At 35.9% G+C, this 21,531-nt stretch overlaps 2 protein-coding genes across 3 annotated transcripts; both read left to right on the top strand.

The window, feature by feature from the left end:
• The first annotated feature begins 8,166 nt into the window (after window positions 1-8,166).
• On the top strand, window positions 8,167-9,644 carry LOC103434471 (uncharacterized). Its single transcript, XM_029103351.2, has one exon. The coding sequence runs from the start codon at window positions 8,349-8,351 to the stop codon at window positions 9,396-9,398; it is 1,050 nt and encodes a 349-aa protein (XP_028959184.1). The 5' UTR covers window positions 8,167-8,348; the 3' UTR covers window positions 9,399-9,644.
• Window positions 9,645-12,707: 3,063 nt separating this feature from the next.
• On the top strand, window positions 12,708-18,067 carry LOC103434472 (plant UBX domain-containing protein 4). Of its 2 annotated transcripts, XM_070821587.1 has the most exons (6): window positions 12,708-13,126; window positions 13,247-14,219; window positions 14,320-15,232; window positions 16,658-16,943; window positions 17,229-17,324; window positions 17,515-18,067. In XM_070821587.1, the coding sequence occupies exons 3-6, from the start codon at window positions 15,102-15,104 to the stop codon at window positions 17,893-17,895; spliced, it is 894 nt and encodes a 297-aa protein (XP_070677688.1). In that variant the 5' UTR covers window positions 12,708-13,126; window positions 13,247-14,219; window positions 14,320-15,101; the 3' UTR covers window positions 17,896-18,067. The 2 variants fall into 2 exon arrangements, with proteins under 2 accessions (XP_070677688.1, XP_008371053.1); XM_008372831.4 differs by lacking the exon at window positions 12,708-13,126 and having other exon boundaries at window positions 13,218-14,219.
• The last annotated feature ends 3,464 nt before the right edge of the window (window positions 18,068-21,531 follow it).

The raw sequence follows: 21,531 nt of genomic DNA, 5'->3' as shown, positions 1-21,531 counted from the left end.
ATCGTCGTCGTCTTCAGAACTTTCATCATCACCGTTGACTTCATCATCGACATTAGGTGGCAAAGCCTCATGTGTCCCTTCTTCTGCCACTTCACGCTCTTCCTGCTCCCCCCGAGCTCTCGTTGCCATGTCTTGTCTCTCAACTTCAACTCACAGAAATTGCAAACAGGAGGAAAGCACCCACACAAAATATTCAAGACATATATAATAGCATATGTATATGGTCGGCCAAAAACCTAGCTCTATTAGAATAAGTAATGAAAATTCTTGTGCTCCAAGGAAAACAAAAACATGCACAAATTATAATAACTTAATAATCAAAATCCTTGTGCTCTATACTATCTTTTAAGAGAAAGAGTGTTCAAGGGCTATTATAGCCTTTAAATGCCAAGAGTTTAGTATTTGTTTTAAAAATCAAGGGCATTATTATAGTTTAATTTTACTTCTATTTTCTCCCATTCTGTACTTTTTCTCCTTATTATCAATGGGGCAGATTCGTTGTACTACATTTTTTATACATGTTATTGCAGGGGTCCACTTTATAATGTATTTTAACGACTAAACCGTCTAACTTTTAAAACATCAATCATAAATCATTCTTACAAAAAATTAGATAAATCCAAAACTATTAATGCATTTGCTTATAGTGAAAAAAAAATGGATGAATACAGTAAAGAAACTATAAGCCCTTAATCTAACAGTCACATGGTTTCAAACTTGAATGATTTTTTATAAACATGATGAGAAGACCTAAAGGATAGACATCTTTGATTATTAAAATACATTATTAAATAGATCTTACAAAAACGTGTGTAAGAAAATAGCGCCACATATCTATCCCTATTATCTATTATTATCCTAAACACATGCATAGTATACATAAAGGTTGATAGTTAATTGTAAGAAGGTAAAATCGAGTATGGGTTGCTAGTCCCTCACATACTACGTGTAAGAGGCTGCCATTCCACAACTAAGATAACATTGTGACACAATATTGTAGTTTTCTTTTCATATCCTTTTCTTTCAACCCTAAATATATTATCCAATTTCAGCCATAGTGCAATATCATTTCACTTTCAAGCCAAATAAATTGCGATTTAAAGTTTTACACAAAAATGGAAATATAATCGTCAACCATCATATCAAAATAAGCCCAAAACGCATTGGCCAACCAAAATATTTAAAAAAAAAAACAAAAGATAAAGGATCACCCAGAAGCGTGCATATTGACAAATGAAGTTGTGCAGATGGTGCAATAAAAAACAATTGGAAAGAATAAAAGCTACAGGAACTTAAATTGCCAAGTCGTAAGCATCGACGGACGACAGTGAGCGATGATGATCGAGGTCGCAAAAATAGCAAACTCCAAGACCTTTGTGTTATGAGCCTACAAACCTAGCTATGTGGTCAGGATTCAGAACGGTTTGAGGATGCCAGGTCCGAACCAGACGGACTTGGATTGTCTGCCCTCCTAGTTGTGGTGCACTTCTATGCCCTCCTATTTTGTGCGGTCACGGTTAAGCCACGTTAATATTTTATATTTTTATTATTTTTTGTCTTATTATCTCATTAAAAAATTAATATAAAATATTGACGTGGTTTAACCGTGACCGCACAAAATAGGAGGGCATGGAAGGGCACCACAACTAGGAGGGCAGACAATCCTTGTCCGAACCAGACTCTACCATGGCTTTGTCGTTCTCGGTTTTTGGACCTGGGTTTCTTGAGGTTTCCTACTAAAGATTTTTCAGTGTGATCGATATACGGGATGGTACATCACATGTCACTATATAAATAATGGGATATGTGTGCTAAAAAGTTAATAACTTAAAAAATAAAATTTTTCACTACTCTTATTAAAATACATGATGTACTACTTATATTCATGTCACAACTAAAATTTTCTCGCACAATAGATAATAAGGTTTTGAGCTGTGAATGTACAGAAACTTACCTACATCTGCTATATTACTTTCTAAAATTTTATGGTAACTGCAACGTTACTTTAGCAGTATCTAGATCAAACTAAACAATACAATGTATTAACTTTTTATATTCAACAATTTGATTAATTTGGAATACTCTGCAGTGACGTATTCTTTATAAATAAAATTTTCTCTTAGCAATCACTCCGTGTTTGTGTTTTTAATTCACATAATAAAGAGTTAGCTTACGATATCACTAAAGTTGTATTATACAAGTTTTTCTCGTGAAACACAAGCCGAAAAAGGTTCACTTGCAACCAAAGTATAATCTTAGTAGATCATGGCATCCAATAAATATTTATCACATGTTAAAAAAATAAGCTATATTTTTAATACTTACGTGTCACATAGTGTTTTTGTTATAAAAAAAAATTATTTCCATTGTTGGGGATGTTGGTCCACCATCTTCCTCGCCGGATCCTTTTCCTGGAGATCCGAAGGATTCAGAAATCATGTCTGTTCATCATTCATCGTACATGGTGCAGTCAAATATCATTTAAAATTTAAATTTAAATATAAATAGTATCTAACAAAAATTGACCGTACGCGATGAATTGGCATAATTTTTTAATCCCTCGAATCTCAAGATTCTTTTCCGTTAACTCCACTGTTGTTTGACAAGGCAGCACCATGTGAAGCTATCTATGTTTTTGCTTCCCCAACACCAAAAGAAAAAACCAACAAATGGGGAAAAAATAAATTAAGGGGGAGAGATGCGAAGATTTTGTCTTATGCACTTGTTTTATGTTTAGTTGCCAAGGCCCCGACGTTAGCAATCTATGGGGAGGGTTTAGAGAATAGTTCACCTAATCTGTAAAGTTGTAAAAGTAAGATGATAGAAAGCTAGAATTTAAGCAATATGGGACCTCTTGTAGTCACCATACATCCCATAGCATGTGTTCTTGTCCTTGTAAAGATACTGGACGCATAGCTTCGACCTTTTTCTGCTTCATGACAGACGGGCTGTGTCGTTTGTTTTTTGAGGGATCCTAGCATTTGTTTAGTTAATTAAATAGAATAGTAAGACATTAGTAATCACACCAGCGCTTTCTAACAGTTCCTTAAATGTCAATCACACAAATATCTATGATTAGTGGCGGATTTAGAATTCTAACTTCGAAAGAGTTTAGTGCATTTGATGAACATGTAGTCAATTTATATCATATAGTGTACGTGTTGCCAAATACGACAACTTTTTAGTCAGTCTATTGATAGTTGCTTGTTGAACGTATGTTGACAATTTTCGAGTGAGCTTGTTGGCATATGCTGACATCTTTCAAGCGAGCTTGTCGACATATGTCTATAGATTCTTGCAGAGCATTGTCAACACGTGTTGCGTCAAATACCCAAAGGGTACTCCTGAATTCCGTAATATATCTTGAGAGTGTTTAAAGATCTTCTTCTCATGTATTTTTTTCTTCTTCTTATTCATTCTGATCTTCAATGGGTCTCAAAACCACCATGGTCCCTTAATAAATCGGCCTTTGATCAAAATTGAGCGTTTGATCAAAACTATGTGAGTGACTAACCATAATCCACATCTACCTATACATAATCAGGTATAGCGAGGTCACGACATGTAGTGTCGATGTATATGAACAAGGGTGGGTTTGTAAGGGGGACCTGGCTTCTCTGCCCTCCCACTTCCCATACACTCTTATCCCCTCCTATTTGTGCGGTCACGGTTAAGCCACGTCAACATTTTATATTACTATTGTTTTTTGTCTTATTATCTCTATAAAAATAATCAATATAAAATGTTGACATGGTTTAACCGTAACCGTACAAAATAGGAGGGGATAGGAGTGTATGAGAAATGGGAGGGCAAAGAAGTCGGGTCCTTGTAAGGGACCCATTGAATTGATGGAATGGGTCGTTTTTTCCTTTTCACATGGCTCATCATTTTGCCTACAAACAAACGCCATTAACAGAGGAAGAGATGGAGAAAACTCACAAAAGGCAATCCTTTTGAGCCTAGCTAGTAGCTATTCCCAATTGCCATACATGCTTGATTCCCGCCAGGTCCACAAAGTTCGCCACCATTACTGTCACACAACAACTTAGCCATCATCTCATCAAATATTTCTGTTTGTGATGAGGTCCACCCGAATTGTTGTTGTCATGTTGTGGGGTGATGAGTGATGGCTATTGCATGTGTTTCGATACTTCCACGACTTCATGTGTGTCATCTTATTTTATTCCTCTTTGGTTATGTCCATCCCATAGAGTAGTGTACAAAGGATTTAGAATTCGAATTTTTGGGGTTCCAGTGTTAAAGATCAAAGTTTTTTTAAATAGAAACAGAGCGAGAATCGTCTAAAAAAAATTCAGTTTATTCGAGTCATTTTGTCAAACACTTGGTGAGTTTGTTGTGTCAGTCAAACTATATTGCGCACATGTCAACCAATATCGACATATGTCGAGTGTTGTCAACGCAACATGTTAAGATATGACTAGCATATATTTCATCAAACACTTAGTAGAGACAAATGGAACTCATACAAAACACTCGAAGGATCTTTAGAAGACCTTCTCAAGTATATTTTCAGAATCCGGATGTCTTGAGATCACCTTGGTCTCAGTGTGCATCTGCCTCTATATATGACAGTTGGTTGAAAACAAAAACAATAAATTAAGACATTTTCGAGTGAAACTATTATTTTATAATACAGGTGAACGACATAATTCATATATATCGTAAACCCATGATATATTATAATTTATAAATAAATAAATTTATGTAGTGAGACTAATTCACGCATACTCAATTTAGGAAGAGGATCCTCTCCGGATCCACTTTAGTATCCCCACATCTTAACCGTTCATCATATATCATGCAGTTAGTTTTTGTCAAGTACTGTTTGTGTTTAATTTAAAAATAAAAAAAAGTTAAATAATTTATAACTGCACGATGCACGATAAATGACTAAGATATGAGAATCACTAGGATCCCCTTAATTTGAATCTGGATGAGATCCATATCCCTCAATTTAAACACTAAATCATGATTTATGACATCAACACTGAAAATTTTCTCCATTAAACTGGCCAAAACTAAATTGATAACTTCCTGCATATATTTCCCACCTCACCATTTTTTTAAAGCCGCCATTTATGTGTCTTGGACTTGTGTTCGTTCGATGGTGGATGTTCAGCATGGTGTGTGGAATATTACAACCCGCAGCCAGCTGAGCTGCTGAAGAATGCAAGTCAGCTGCTGATAAAACGATAACTAGCTAATTAATCGAGAGGTATATTTCTTAACTAAATTTTATCTTATGAATTGATAAATTTTTGCATGTGAACATCCGGATACATGAGTGCATACTATCGCATAAGTAAGTACCCTCAAACGCAGAACATCCGCATACATGAGTGCACACTGTCGCATAGATAAGTACTCCCAAACGCAAATGTTCGCATGCTAAGATTTCTTCTTCTTCTAAAAAACTTATCATAGACCCCAAAACATTTGACTAATTCTAAGCATACCACATTCATTTCGTAATAAACAAAAACATCTGCCAAAGATCCTCCATGTTAGACATAGTACCAAATCAATTATCAAATGAGGATAATCAATATGCATCATTTTTGAGTTAGGTACATTGGAATTGATTTTCACACACATTTTTAGCTTTTCACACATTCTCGTACATCTCTCTTTATTTATAATCATCGGATATTGAATACATCAAACTGAATCAACGACCATAATTAAATATGAGTGTTAAGAAACTAAATAAAGTGTGTGAAAATCGTTTTCCCATATAATTAATTAATCAAATATTATGAGTGATATAATTGTGTTTGATGTTTTTGGATCAACAGATTGTTTATGAACCGGGGAGAAATAATAATGGTGGTGAATGTCAACGGTTTGAAATGATTTTGGGCAAGGCAACTTGGTTTTTTCTGAAACCCCACATCTGCCCTCATTTCACAATATTGTCCACATTGTTTGTGATGGTTAATCCACTTTTGGTTGTATATATGTTGTCACTACCTTGCTAATAATTGGATTATCATCATCAAAAGAGATAATTGTGAGATTTTTTTTATGATACATATAGGATATACTGTATTTGAACAGCAAGATTGAGTGTCAAAATTCAATTATGTAAAACTAATGACTAAAAACATTTTTGGTGAAATTGTTTTTGGATTCGGTCCTTATTAAAATAACAAGTGAATCATGAAATAGTAATTTATTGCTTCGTGCAAGAAGCACATAACTGGTATTTTGCAAGAAGCATTTTAAGTATTTTGGAACCTAAAAACATTTTGTCTAAAAGAACTTTCAATCGTTTTACAAGCAGTTCCAAACAAGCTCTATATTCCAGTGTCTTGTAGATTTTTTTATCAACTACATGCAATATATAATTCAATGTTTCATCAATGGTTTTGGTAAACTAATGGCTATCGATGGAGAATTCTAACTTGTCTTTCATTTTTCTATGCAATTAGAAAAAAAGAAGAAATGCTAATGAGATTCTGTTAAAGTGAGATTCTCTATGAATATTTTGTCATCTCATAATTTAACGTTAATTATTGTATCGATATTATAAAATAGTATGTCCAGACATAAAATGGCAGAAAAGTTCATATAGTATCCCGTTTTTCAGAAAGTCTCCTCAACAATTCTCATTAGAAAATATTGAAGTCGTTGAATAATCAAGGATTGAAATTGAAGAAAGCTAAATTAGGCATGCACGAAATGTGAATTATAGAGTTATATATATACATGAGCGAGTTCTGATAAGTCAAAGATGTATATGAATGATTGATTAGGTGGAAATCATGAATCAGGATAAAGGATATTCTACATTTACATTAAAAATTCTATAAATTAAAATTAAAATTAAAGATGTAAATGTCATGGTATAATTGACAACCAAATTTCACATAAGGATATATAATAGTGAATAAAAAATACTTCGAAGTTATACTCTAATCATTATCCGAAAATCCCACTCGGTTACTAAATTACCGCTAAAGAGGAGAAAGCAATGTTCATATCAGTCAAGTGGTTTAGTGGTAAGAGTGTAGACTTGGCTTCCCAATAAATAAAAAATATGAGAGGTCTTATGTTTGATGATCCTAGCTGATAAGTTTGTTTGACTGTAATCACAAGCAGGATGAAATTCCCTATAACTTCTCTGGGTTTGGAAATGATAAATAATCGTGGTTTGCCACCAATTATTCTCTTTTTTTTCAACTGAAAAAAAAAAATTACTTATGCACGTAAGACATGCTTGATAGTCATTTAGTTAACAAAATTTTCACCGAATAATAAATAATTAATTTGCATTTGCGTGTACGCGTAAATATAGTGTTTAGTTAGGGAGCATTTTTTCTCACCACCATTTAGTGTGGTGTATGCTTACCACCCTATTAATTACCGTTAGATGAGTTTGAATTTTGAGATTCGTGTAGTGGATAAGCACAAATCTCAAAATTCAAACTCATCTAACGGTTATAAATAAGGTGGTGAACATACACCACTCTAAATGGTGGTGAGCAAAAATACACCTTGTTTTAGTTATACACTAAAATGAAAATGTGGCATGCCTTCATATTCAATTATCACACCAAATGCTCAAAAGGATCATATCACTTTGATGCAGAAAAATAGACCTCAACACTGATAAAGCATATCTATTTTTAATGTAAAATATTGATGTACGTATAAAAAATAAAAAATAAAAGCCATCGCCTAACTTTTCTTCTCCGGTGCAATAAGTTTAGGTTTGAGGCTTAGAGTTTTTTATTTATATAAGTCCTTCTCTATCTCTATATGTTTTTAAGAAATTTTTGTATGTATTTAGAGAAAACTAATTGCGTATCTTGTAATATGATTAAACAAATAACACATACCCCTCCCCTGCTTTATTTAAAAGAAAATGCTAGCAAAATTAAATTTTAAGACTATTTTTTATAAATTACATGATACTAAAGTTAATAGTTAAATTTTTTAAATGATATAAAAAACAGAGTTTTAATAAAACATTGGTACCGTTCATTTTTAAAATTAAAAATATTTTTGACCTAAAAAAATCATTTCAGATACTATTATTTAGATCTTTATTTTGTTCTTTTAATTAAAATATAAATTTTGAAAACTTTTCGTTAATTTTTATTATAAAACAAAAATCAAACAATAAACCGCAACGCCAAGCAGGCTCTCGTCACCCTTATTTAATGGCTTGAATCCTCCGGCTTCATTTCTTTATTGTTTGTAGGGTCCGAAGCACTGAACTCTGCTCGCTCCCCCTGACTCCTCAGGAAACAAAATAACCTTCCCACCTTCCCCTCCACCATCCACTCCTCTCTCTCTCTATCTCTCCAAAAATATCCATCTCAATGGAGCACAGCCCCAAATTCAAACCCCACCTTTCACAGAGCAGCAGCCGAAGAAGGCGAACCAGCACCGATTCCAACTCCCCCGAGTTCGAGTTTTGGAGAAACCCGTCTTGCCCTCAGCCCAATCTCCTCTCCGCCGATGAGCTCTTCGTCGACGGCGTCCTTCTCCCTCTCCACCTCCTCCCCCCTCCTTTTCTTAACCACTCCGACCCACCTGACCCAAATCCACAACCCATCTCACAACCTCCTGTTCCTGACCCAAAACCCATTTCGGAACCCGACCCAGAATCCGAACCCGGTCCAGGACCTGAGTTGTCAGCTGCTCCCGTTCTAACCGCATCGAAGCGTTGGAGGGACATTTTTAGGATGGGCGAGAAGAAATCCGTCAAAGCCGACGAGACTGATAAAGAGAAAGACAAGAAGAAAGACCGAAAGGGCGGCGGCGGCGGAGCGAGCTCGGCGGAGCTGAACATCAATATATGGCCATTTTCGCGCAGTAGATCCGCCGGAAACGCATATACCCGACCCAAACCGTTCGGAGCTCCGGTGACCCGGAAGGTGAACAGCGCGCCGTGTTCAAGGAGCAACTCAACGGGCGAGTCGAAGTCTAGAAAGTGGCCACCTGCGAGTCCGGGTCGACCCGGAGTTCATTTGGGTCGGAGCAGCCCGGTTTGGCAGGTCCGGCGTGGAGCCTCGGCTGCTGGAAAGAGCAACTCCGACCCACAAGCTCGAAATGCTGAAAAGGGGACAAAAAAGGAAGTGCCGGAGAATCGCAGGAGTAAAAAAACTGCCGGAGCCGTCATCGCCGGAGGCAGCGGCTCGAAAGCTAGAGTCTTGAATTTGAATGTTCCGATGTGTATTGGGTATGGAAGCCATTTGAGCTGTAGAAGTGAGAATAGTGCAGTTGGAGTTGGCATTGGCGGCCGTGGAAGCGGCAGCAACAACCGTGGTGGTGATGCTAGCGGCGGCGTTAACGGTGGAGGAGGAAATGGCGGGGCTGTCGGTAATCTTTTCAATCTGCGCAGCCTTTTCACCAAGAAGGTGTATTAAGTACAATTAATCATCTCATTAGTCATTACTTAATTTCATCTCCACCATGTTAAAACTTATTTTTGTATGATTACCAATGGGTCCGTTTTGTATAATCTTCTCTTTCTTTTTCCTCCAAAAGAACCAGAAAAAATGAAGGGAAAAAAAGGGGGAAAAAGTCTCTTTCTTTTTCTCATGTAATTAGATTGAAAAGTAGCTTTATGTGCATATTGTGCCGATTATAAATCAGGTTTAATGTTGAGTTTAGTTTGGACTTTGGAGCACTTTGCATGCTTAATTTATGGGTTTCTGCAGCTTTATTTTGTTGACTTGGGTACATCTTACAGCCAGTATAGCTTGACTTTAATTTTTGGGTTTACTTTTCGATGGTGTACGAGATCCAAATGAATCGGTTTGAGCATGAGCATCTCCTGTTGAAAAAGGGAATGCATTATGTCATGTAAAGTATCGCCTGAATATCCTGTATTACAAAAAGCTCTTCACCCGGCAATTTTAAGGGGTTTCGGTAAGGAAAATGTATGTATTTATGTAACCTTATGTTTAGAGTTCAACGGCGGATTTAAGATTCGAATTTTAGATGGTTCTAGTGTTAAAAAGGTTTAAGTTTTTTAGATCGAAATAGAGCGAGAAGTGTGCAAAAAAAAAGTTTATCCATTGAAGCATTTTGTCAAACACTTGGTAGGTTTGTTATCACGGGCAAATTAAGTTGCGCACATGTCAATAGATATTGATCTATGTCAAAGCAATTTGATGAGTGCTATTAAGAGAATTTGTTGAGTGTTGTCGATCCAATCTGTGAGAGGTATTTCGTTAAACGCTTGGTAAACTTAAAAGGACCGTTACTAAACATTCGAAGGGTCCTCAAAAAACCTATACATGTATATTTCTTGAATTCCGAGTGATCTTGAGACCACCTAGGTCCCATTGTGTGCATCCGACATTTCGTATGTTTTCTTTTACATCTCCAAACGAGACTCCAAAAGAGAAAAGAAGACAACAATCACATGAGTTGAAGAGGGATGGGTTGGGTTCAAATTTAAACTTATAAATCCCTCGTACATTTATATATCTCGGAATATAAATGTATGTAAACTGAATTTCCAAATTTCAAAATTCAAAATTACATCTTGCCGTTATCCTATATAACAATTTGCTAAAGCATGGCAAAGCAATCAAGAAAGAGAGGGATGGGGATATGCTTTTGTCACAAAAAGAAATTGGTGTGGATTTATAGGGTTTCACAAAATTAGTTACTTGTACTAGCTACCTCCTTCTAGTGTACAATTTGAGGATGGTGATAATTCTCCATGAGTAACAAGTGGTCCTTGTTCCTCCCACAAATGAAATGAATAGATTGTTTCATGGCCTTACAAGTTACAATCCAAAAGGATGGTTCCTGTGGTCCTGTAACTCAAAAGACATTTGTTGCTTTCCTTCAACATGTTGTGTTTCACAAGTCTCCATTCGCCACTCGAGTGGAAGCTAGAGATGGTAACGGTTCGGTTTGGGGACTAAAATACTATATCCATCATCATAACCACAAAAACTAACCATATCCATAACCGCAAATTAACCATCGCGTATTATGCATAACTATACCCATTGGGTAACGCATTCCCCATCGGCTAACGGTTATATCCATCTTCATTAATTTTGTAAATATTAATTTCGTCATTAAATATTTGATGTATAAAATGATTTAATGAATGGATCTTGTGAAGCATAAAAATTAAAGCTAAACGTTGATAATGTTGGTTTGATCTTTGAGATCTCCCATAAGTACCATTGAATTCTCATAGATTTTGATTCATATTAAAACTTTTTGAACTTTTCCACAAAATGCAACTCATACAATGCAATTTTTGTATTCTTCAAGGTAATGGATTCGGTGAATAATAAATACATATATGTATATATTTTTTAATACTTTAATACTATGTATAATATATATTATTCGGTTCGGATTTGGGGATAGATACGGATTGGGAAACCCTATAACCATATCCAAAACCATAACCACATAATAATCACGGTTTTTCCCCATACTCAAAATATACCTGAATTTTCATACTCAAATCCAATCCATTCGGGTGGTTATCCACATTTATCAGGTTTAATGGTTAGAATTGTCATCCCTAGTGGAAGCTTGTAGAACAAATATGTTAACATCGTCCAATTTGATCAGTTAAGTCTCAATTCATATAAGGTGATCAAACAAAGGTCAAGGCATTAGTCCAATTCAACAGATTTAGTTTTGTTCAACTTACATCGAGCCACTACAAGAAGATGAATTCAAACTTGGCTGTAAGAGAGTCGATACCTTGGCATAGCCAATTGACCGCGTGAGTTTAACAAGTTTTACTTGCTCGTTACCACTACATTTTTTGAAAATTTTGAGAGATTTTTCAACGTGATCGGAACACAGAGTGATACACCACATATCATATATATATATATAGTGGGATATGTGTGTTAAAAAATTAAGAACTTAAAAAATACAATTTCTCATCACTTATATAAAAACACGTGGTGTGCCACTCGTGTTCTGATCACAATTAAAAATTTCTGAAAAAGTTGGTACTTGGTGGGTAAATATTTTACACAAAGTAATCTTTCCTCCTATGACTACATATTAATATATTGACTCAAATTTGCAAGAGAGGACAGGCGGCTGATTTTGTGGCTATTGCTTGCTAAATAGAACACAAAATGGAAGGGCGGTAGACTCCTTTGTTCAAGATAAAGGCTCGTTGTAATCACCATTATTTTTTGAGAATGTTTTCCCCATCTTTTCCTTTTAGTTTTACCCTTATTTTTGAGAAAGTTTCAAGTAATATGTCTGACCCCTTATTAGTAGTACATATCTTATAAAAGCATGAGGTATTCCTGTATTTTAATCTCATATGATTTTTGCACTAGTCTCATTTAATGTGAGAATTGTCTTACCACTTAAAATAGGGGTGTGATATTCACACACCATATTTTACTTTTCACACACCCTTCTAATTTTCGGCCGTCGGATTGGATGAATTGAAGAAAATTAACGGGCAGAAATTAACAAAAGATATGTAAAAGGTAAAATAGGGTGTGTGAATAGCACACCCGCCGCACACCCCCTTAAAATATGCATCCATTCCATAATAAAGTTAAGGTAGATCCTAACAACTTATAATGGTAATGATAAACACTTGTAATGAAAATGAATAGTATTAAAAACCCACTGGGCCCAGCCCAATATAAATACTGGAAACTGGTGTTAATTTGCAAACAAGCACCACCTCATAAAGTTTGCATGTTTACTACAATTACGCAGGAAAGAGATCATCTCCGGATCTTTTTCACCAAGGTTATTAAATCAAATAATTCGGATCTTTGAAATTTGATTCAACGGTTAAAATTATTATAACTTTTAAAAAGATCTTTGTTTTTAACCGTTTGATCAAATTTCAAAAATCTAGATCACTTGATTCGGTGATCTTGATGGAAGAGATGACCTCTTTCCAATTACGCATACATACGTACAAATAAACAAACACCACCTCATAAAGTTCGCATGTTTATCAAAATTTTCACATGAGAATTGAGAAAGAAGCTATGGCAATTTTCGGACGACTGCTGAGAACTGCTCCAAAATGGCGATCCTCCGCCCCCCTCCGTCAAACCCTATGCCCTAATCCTCCTCCGCCGCTCTGTCACCCGAGGTCCCATTTCCTCCTCTCCGTGCCACCGTAAGTAACTCTCTTTCTCTCAACTTTTCTGAAATTTCAAGATTTTTCTTGGTAAATGGTTTGATGCTTCTAATTAACAAATGCAATGAAGGCTCTTTTGAGCAACAATTTTCATTCCAGTGCGTCAGAGATTGAGATTCAGGTGCCGAAATCAGTGCATAAACCAAAAGCTGTGGTGGTGGTTGCAGCTGTGCTCTCTGGTTTGTTCGCTGGTGCAACCCTAATTGCATATAAAGATATGGCTAAATTGTGAGACGCGGCTGTTGCAGATCAGGCTAAATTCAGCGAGTTTGCAGAGAGCGTAAAGAGAAGAGAGCTCAGTATACAATCAACCGACGAAGCTTTAGCCAATGCACTAAATTGGTCCTTCTTAGACAGTAACGTAACGTATTTCTGCCTCAATATTGTGTGGGACTGATTATTACGTCAATTAGCAATGCATACTTGAACTTGTTTTATTCTGGAATTTTTTTGAATTCTGCACGATATTTCTAAGCTTGCTTTGCCAGTAGCGTTTGCTGGTGCTGTTGAGGGACAAAAGGTTATTGCAGTCAGTTGAATTATTATGTGTGGTTGGTTTGTTCTCGTAAAAGAATCCATCCATATCACTCTTTCAAACAGCGTTTGACACGAGCTTATAACGGGTATAGGTTTCAATCAACGTTCAAATTCCTGCGACACGTGACGCTGCACAGCTTATTGCCAATATGGCTTCTGATCTTGGACTAATAATAGAGTGGTGGTGGTGGTGGTGGCGGCGGCGGTGGTGGTTTAGATGTGTGCCTATCGCGTTTCTTTGTTTGGCGCAGGTAGTGTTAGAGCAATAGTTTTTCGGTTCTATCAGTGTTTCCTCAGTTGTAACTATCACATTTGGGTTATTTTATGCTGCGTTTGTTTGAGCCCTTTGTCATTGATTGTGGTTTTGTGCACCAAAATATATTGTATTGTGCTATCTATCCTTGTGAACCATGTCAGTCGAGTTTCTTGGCAACTAATGATGGCTCGCCCAAAGAAAAAGAAGGAAATTGGAGGTGAAGGTGGGAATCTGCGAATTCATGTATTCCGCTCAGTAATTCCCTTTTCAGATAGATTTGTAAGACTCTCTTTTATGCTGTTTGTGAATATATTGCACTGCAGTTGGTCAGAAGTGTAGTCTTTTGACATTTTCATATCAGTCAGCATAATTATTTCAGGAAATTGAATTTGTCATGGATGGGAGCTGAAGCCCCCAAAGAGATGGATGCTCTGGTACGTGTCTACTTTTACTTTGCAAGTAGATGGTGTGAAGGTACGTACCATCACTTCTAATGGGATTTTAAATAATTATACGAAAAAACGATTCAACGTTTGGTTGGCATTTTACGTTAGCAAGTTCATAATATTTTAATTTACACTTTATGGTGATTAATACCACACCAAGTCAAAACAGTTGAAAATTTAAAAAAGAAAAATCCGACGCTCACTCCTCGAAGAATGATTTGTGTAAAATGGAGAATCAAATAATTGGCCAATTATAAAACTTGTTAGTGATGATCTTATATTTAATTGATGATGGGATAAATATGGACTAACTTAATGGTAAATGCAGAAGTAACACTTGCATAACTGAAATCAAAATGTTCGGGGTTCGTTGTCGTTTTGGATAAACATCGATCAAGAGGAAGCAGGAGGTCCATGTAACTTTCACGTTAACCTAAAATTCGGGTCAAACATCAAAAAATATAAATTGATACAATATCAAAACTTCAAAGTGCAATGTGAAGGAAAATTGAAACATCGGCTCATTTTGTAAAAAATCACAAATTTTGAGGGTGCAAATTGCAGTTAGCCCAAACTTGAAGGTGTAAACTGTAAACTCGGAAACATCATTTACACGCGCATCTGAAGTGCGTACGTTTTAAGTGACGAATCAGAAAGCTGATCAGTCCGTCAATAGTCAAGTTCTCTCTGTTTGGTTTCGATTCTGAGATAGCAAATGGCGTCGGAGGACAAAAAAAAGAGTCGAACCGGAGGAATCCGTACACTTTCCGATCTGAACCGGAGGTCTGCGGACTCGGACAGTGACTCCGATGGCCCTCCGGAGTACTACACTGGTGGCGAGAAAAGGTCCGTCCATCTCTCTCTTTCCGACTATCCCTTTTTAACACTTCCTTCAATTTCCGGATCATATTTTTTATTTGGTTTACGAAAGTCTTGTTCTTTCTGGTTTGTTTGTATTATTCCATGCTTGTTTCTCCTCGAATTTATGAATCTTTGTATGTTTCTCGTTGCCAATTCTTCATGTTTATTTGCTAAATTATATCAATTAAAACATAGAAATATGGAAATTTTATGTTTTGGTGAGGAAAAGGAGGCGTTTTTATCATCAATTGGGTTGAAATTATGATATATTGCCTTCAATTTCTTTTTGATCAGATGGGTTGAAGTTGTTATGAACTCTTAATTGTGTGTAGACATTTCTGGGTTCCATTAGGGAACATATTTGTAGGGGCTTATGATGGCTTGAAAGCGAGTTTTACGGGAAATCCGCTGCAAGATATGCACTGTCTTGTGTCTTAGTATTACAACAAGAATACTTCCATGCATGATTATTGAACGGTCATACTCATATTTGTTGAGCTCAATGATTAATAGACAATAATGCACACATACACAAAAATAGACCGAGTCCTGCTTAGTCTGTAAATTTCGGGTGAAGAGTAAGAAATAAGTAGTTCATTTCTCGATTGCTATATTGAACCAGAATTTGTAGTTACAGGTCAAGTTTCCAGGATAAGTAGGTGTTTTAACATTTAACCGAAAGCTTTTTAGAGAGGAGTCTACATCTTCAACTCGTAGCATTGGCCAAAGTGGACCTATAACGGGATTTTAATTGTGGAAACTAATTTTAGTGGTTCTCCTTCTGGTTTTGTTAATCTTATTGAGACTGTACATAAGCGATCATTGGCATCTGCCATTTGGTGGTCTTTGTGTGGTAGGAAGAGCTTCAAGTGAAGCCATTTTCGAGAGCTTAGATTTCATTTGGATTGCCATTGATTACTTAGCTTCTAGAGGAGCTTGACGGTGAGTCGATACTGCTTGTGGAAGGGGTTTGCTAGAACTGTATCTACCATCTTGTCTGCATTGCGTTGTGGCTTGGGATCTTTGGAGATTTGTTTGCTGACCTTGTTTGGACATCCGTGGGGTGATATCATGTTCACTTGGTATTCTATTTACAGGTTTGCATTGCATTCGTTCCGTTATGTATCACAGTGGAGCCTATGCCTTGAAGGGAATATTATGACGTTATGCATGGTCCGCTTAATATCTTTTTTATATCTGTGATTTGTTAGATTGTGTTTTATTTACATTGTGGTCTTATGTCATGTCTAAGTCTTGTTGTGATTTTATCATTCTTATGTCACGGATAGTGTCCTTGTTTCGATAAAATCTTTATCTTTTTGTCTTACAGAAATTAACAAGCCTAGAAGCTCATAATTTTTGTATGAAATTCTGAAGAAAGTCTAACATGTGTAATTACAATACTTGCAGTGGAATGCTTGTCCAGGATCCTACAAAGGATAATGATGTGGATTCCATTTTTGATCAAGCAAGGGAGTTAGGAGCCACGGAGGGGCCTTTTGATCCTTCTAGTGCATCTTCAAGCTCAAGAAGCTTTGCGGGAACTGGTAGATTACTCTCTGGGGAAACTGTACAACCTACTCCTGCACAGCCTGAGACTGTTGTTCACAACATCATTTTCTGGTCTAACGGTTTCACTATAAATGATGGCCCCTTAAGGCGGCTGGACGATCCAGAAAATGCATCTTTCTTAGAGGTAATATCAATGGAAGTTTGACTCAAAGAAAAACAATAAGGAAACTAGTAGATTATAGTATCAGTTGTTGTGGTGGAGGGTGTCCATTAATGTCCTCTGAACTTATTTTCTGTACAGTTTGCATTGTACATTCTTTACTTCGTCCTCTTATGCATTAGTTAATGTGATGACTATGCATGTGATCTCATGGATGAATTTTCTCATGCGTAAGCACTGGTTTGCTTTTGCTCTGTGTCGTGGTATTCCCATAAATGATATTCCATCTCATTCTTTGTCTCAATGCAGAGCATCAAAAAGTCTGAATGTCCAAAAGAGTTGGAGCCTGCAGATAGAAGTACCTCAGTTCATGTCAATCTAATAAGGAGGAATGAGAAGTGCCCGGTGAGTTCTCTCTTTAAGATCTCCTTTGTACAATTCCATTCAGAAGTATCTAAGTGGAAGATTCTCCAATGATCTCATATCTGCATTTGCATTTCTCCTGTCAAATGTGTTTCAAATTTAGATGGCCTGCTCTCAAAGGCCAGCGGACAATATTATAAATTACAAGCTATTTATATTTCTTTCCTTGCAGGAACTGGTGAAGCGACATGTTCCATTTCAGGGTGTGGGAAGAACTCTGGGTGGCAGCTCTACTCCAGCAGCATCTGAGCCAACGACTGCATCGACTTCTCTCAACACTGCTCCAACCCCCTCCGCAGGCCTGGTTGTGGATGAAAAGTTGCCATCAACATCGGTTCAACTTAGGTTGGCTGATGGGACCCGCATAGTTGGACATTTTAACTACCATCATACCATCAATGACGTTCGTGGCTTCATTGATACATCTAGGCCTGACGGTCCAAGGAATTATCACCTGCAGATTATGGGGTTCCCTCCCAAGCTCCTCAATGATCCGAGTCAAACAATTGAGCAGGCAGGCCTCGCCAATTCGGTTGTGATCCAGAAATTATAGCCGGCTGGACCATGACATTTGCTGTTTATCTGTTAGCAATATATGTACCAGGTATGAAGAACTTGAACCTGTACTGTTTAATCCATTTGTACATTGTATTTCAAGATGTGGGTCTGACTGTAAAATACGTTTGGAAACAATAAAGCATCTTCGTTCAATTTTAAGAACTAAATACTTGGGCAATGGGGAGAATTTCTGTCGGCGTTGGCATCCGGCAAGCAATTTTCATATCAGCTACTTGGTTTTGGCATGGAATGATTACTTATGCTCATTTGTAGAGTTCTGATAAGGTCGGAGCTTTCTGCTAGCATCTTCAGTGTGGCTGCCGTATACGGAATCTCGAATTTTCCGCATACGGATGATGCACTGAACATTTTCTCCAAAGGGGATAGAGCTCCATCTTGCCCTGTAACACCTTTGATTTGCCTTTGAGCCATAATTTATTTGTTAATTTAGAAAATTCATCAAAAATAGTTTCTTGACTCAAAAAATGGTAATAACGCTTCCAAAGACCTTGTGACCTTTTCCTAACATTTGTTAAATGCGAAAACTCAACGGCTGCATTTTTCTCAAAAAATTGTTAACTAATGTTCACCATTTTTATAGTTTTGCGAATTTCTACAAAAACCATCATAAAACCTATTTTTGTACAAGTTATTTCACAATAACTTATGAATTATAAGTCCCGCTTTTCCATCACATTTACGAATGTCTACAAAAATCACAATAAAACTTATTTGTGTTATTATTTTCATCAAAACATAAGCTTGTGGAAATTCAAGTTGGACATTGTAAAACTACGTGCCAACTCAGTAAGGAGTAAGTTAGTAGTAGTACAAGGAGGCACATACAACATGGTATGTGGTCTGGTTTCCATTTCTTGGAGGGATTGAGCGTGGGATGGGAACTAATTAGGTATCTCAACTCAGTCGAGCTCCGTCCATAGTGGGATAGAAGATTGGACACCAAAAGCCGTATGTTGTCGGCCAAAACATCTGTTTATATGCCAATATATGTCCTGTTCCTTTTTTTTTTAATGAAGATGAAAGATGTTTTTGCACGATAAGAGATTTGGTCGCCTAATAATATTAGTTAAAGGTCTTCAAAAGGTGAGATTCTCTATTGCAAATTTGCAACCGATACGTAATGTCAATGATATTAATCGCTTGATAGATGTTTATTACATGTTCATAAAGTGAATTATTTGACTAGCAATCACTTATTACGTTGATGAATTGATGAGAAACGAGTCTCTCTACGTCAAAAGAGCGAAAACTCTCAACAAACCTTTTAAGATTTAAGAATCTAATCTCTAACTCCAATCATTACCAAAAAGCCTCCCCCTTCTATATCCCACATAATGTTTGTACTAAACTAATTAACGATAAATTTAAGATTATGTTAAGGTTGATTAATACCAATTCCACGTGCAGGAAGCAAAGCTTAATGGGAGCAAAGAGGCACCACAAAGGGAAAACATGATAAGCTAACTTCAAAGTAGAAAAGCAAATAACCTCTTTCTAGTTGGGTGGGAGTTATCTCCTAATGGAATATACATTATAAGCTTTGTTTATGTTGACCAATAGTAATATTCTCTTGTCAAAATCAATTATGTGTATCTTTCATTTCGTTGTACCCAACCTTTTATATATTTCAATGTTTTCTTTTTCTTTTATGGTTGAGAGTAAGTTCTATATCGTAAAAACATGATTTTTATGAGCGTTTATTGTTCATTTTTGTATAGTAAAACGAAATTCTTACTAATAGACTTAAATATTAGTATTTCATTTTCAAGCAATTTTTAAATGTATCTAGCACAATATTAAACTGTAATTATATAACAACTTGGGATATGAGAGATCCATTATGCATATATCTGTTCGTTGTTGGTATTCAATAATTTTGATTCTCTTTTCTCAATCATTGGATTCAAAACATTATACTAAGAAATGAATTTTTATATACAATGTAGATTCCTCAATGCCCTACAACGACAGCTTTGGCAAAAGTAAGGCCTAAAAAACCAAGTCCTTGATTGGGAAAATAAGGGAAAAAGATATCGAAACGAGACAGAAAAAAAGAAGAAGCTGGAAGGCTGCATTTTCGGGAACAACATGCAGAAGAACATAGAACCAAAAAGAACAATTACAATATGTGCAACATGATTTATAAATATCTACTCAGGTAGACTGTTAATGCAGCTAGCTAGCTACAGCCTACAACTCGGTTGTACCATGTGAATCAACATATCAACCTCATTGGATGGAATTGTCATCCTTGACTGACTGGATATGCATTGACAACTTAATACATGTCCTTGGGGAATATGTTGAGGGATGTATATCTTGAAAATTACATAAAAATAGCGTGGAATTTTCTGCAAATATACAAGTTTGGGAATTATACGCACAGAAGAACTAGCTCGCTACGTCGATTATCTCATCATCCCCATGTTTATATTTGCATTTAGAGATTAAACTGCTAAGACTACTCCCATTTTAATTAAACTTTTACCCTTTCATAAGTGCAAATAAAATCTTTCCTTCCTTTACTATACATGCATCTCTATAATTTCCTTTTTCTATACAGGAGATTGAGATAGACAGATTTGAATTCATATTCGAAATTTTGAGTGTAAAAGGAAATGCTTTGAACGGGTGAGTTTCAAGCTCTTGCCATGCATCTTCTGATCTTCATATTTGTATCATTCACTCTTTCACTTCAGCTTAGGCCAGCTCACAATGAGACTCTAAGGTACCATCATCATTGTTTCCATTTTGATATATATATATGTGTGTGTGTGTGTGTGTGAGACAATTGGACTCTTTGTAAAGATTCTTTGCTAAACGACTTTCACCATATAGAGCCTAAAGGCAAGGTTCTATTCAGCCAACCGGGACCAAACAACCGAAGAACATGCTTAGTATAATACAACAAATATTATTGTGCAATTAGTAAGAATAATCACTTTTTGACAAGTAGTTTCAGAAATGATTGCATCATCATTGAATGGTCGTTATATATCATTATTAAGTCATCCGTATGTGATCAATTTATCTTTATTATTAAAATGATCATTTCCACATGAAATATCAAATAACAATCATTTCTGCTAATTAATCGATATTATTCTCAAATGATTTATTTATAGGAAAACAAATGAAAAAGTTTAAAAGTTTTGAGTTTTAACCATATAAATATAATAAAGGGTAAAGTAAATAGTATAAGGATTGATTTTTTAGTGTAAAAATATGATTTTTCATTAAAATAAATAATACCGGAAGTTTTTCGTTAAAATTCTTTTTTTTATCAGCTTGCTACTTCTAGTGCTACAAATGAATATATCATGTAATCTTTTTTCTTTGTTGGGAAACAAAAACGAAAATTAAAGAAAAAGAAGCATAAGCAACACAAAACGGTGGCTTGGGTTGGGTTTATCATGTAATTTTATTTAAACATTTAATAGATAATATCTGGTTTAGACTTAAAAAAAATGTTGGATTTTTTGGCTTAAAACTAAAAAAGATTAACATGAGATAGATATTGATGATTTTTCAGATATAAGAAATATGAGATAACATAAATCAATGAAAATGGTGGTACTAAAAACATGCAGTATCATGATACCAAAAATAT

The sequence above is a fragment of the Malus domestica genome, chromosome 05, assembly GCF_042453785.1.
Source record: "Malus domestica chromosome 05, GDT2T_hap1".
NCBI lineage: Eukaryota > Viridiplantae > Streptophyta > Magnoliopsida > Rosales > Rosaceae > Malus > Malus domestica.
This window is presented reverse-complemented; position numbering and strand designations above follow the sequence as displayed.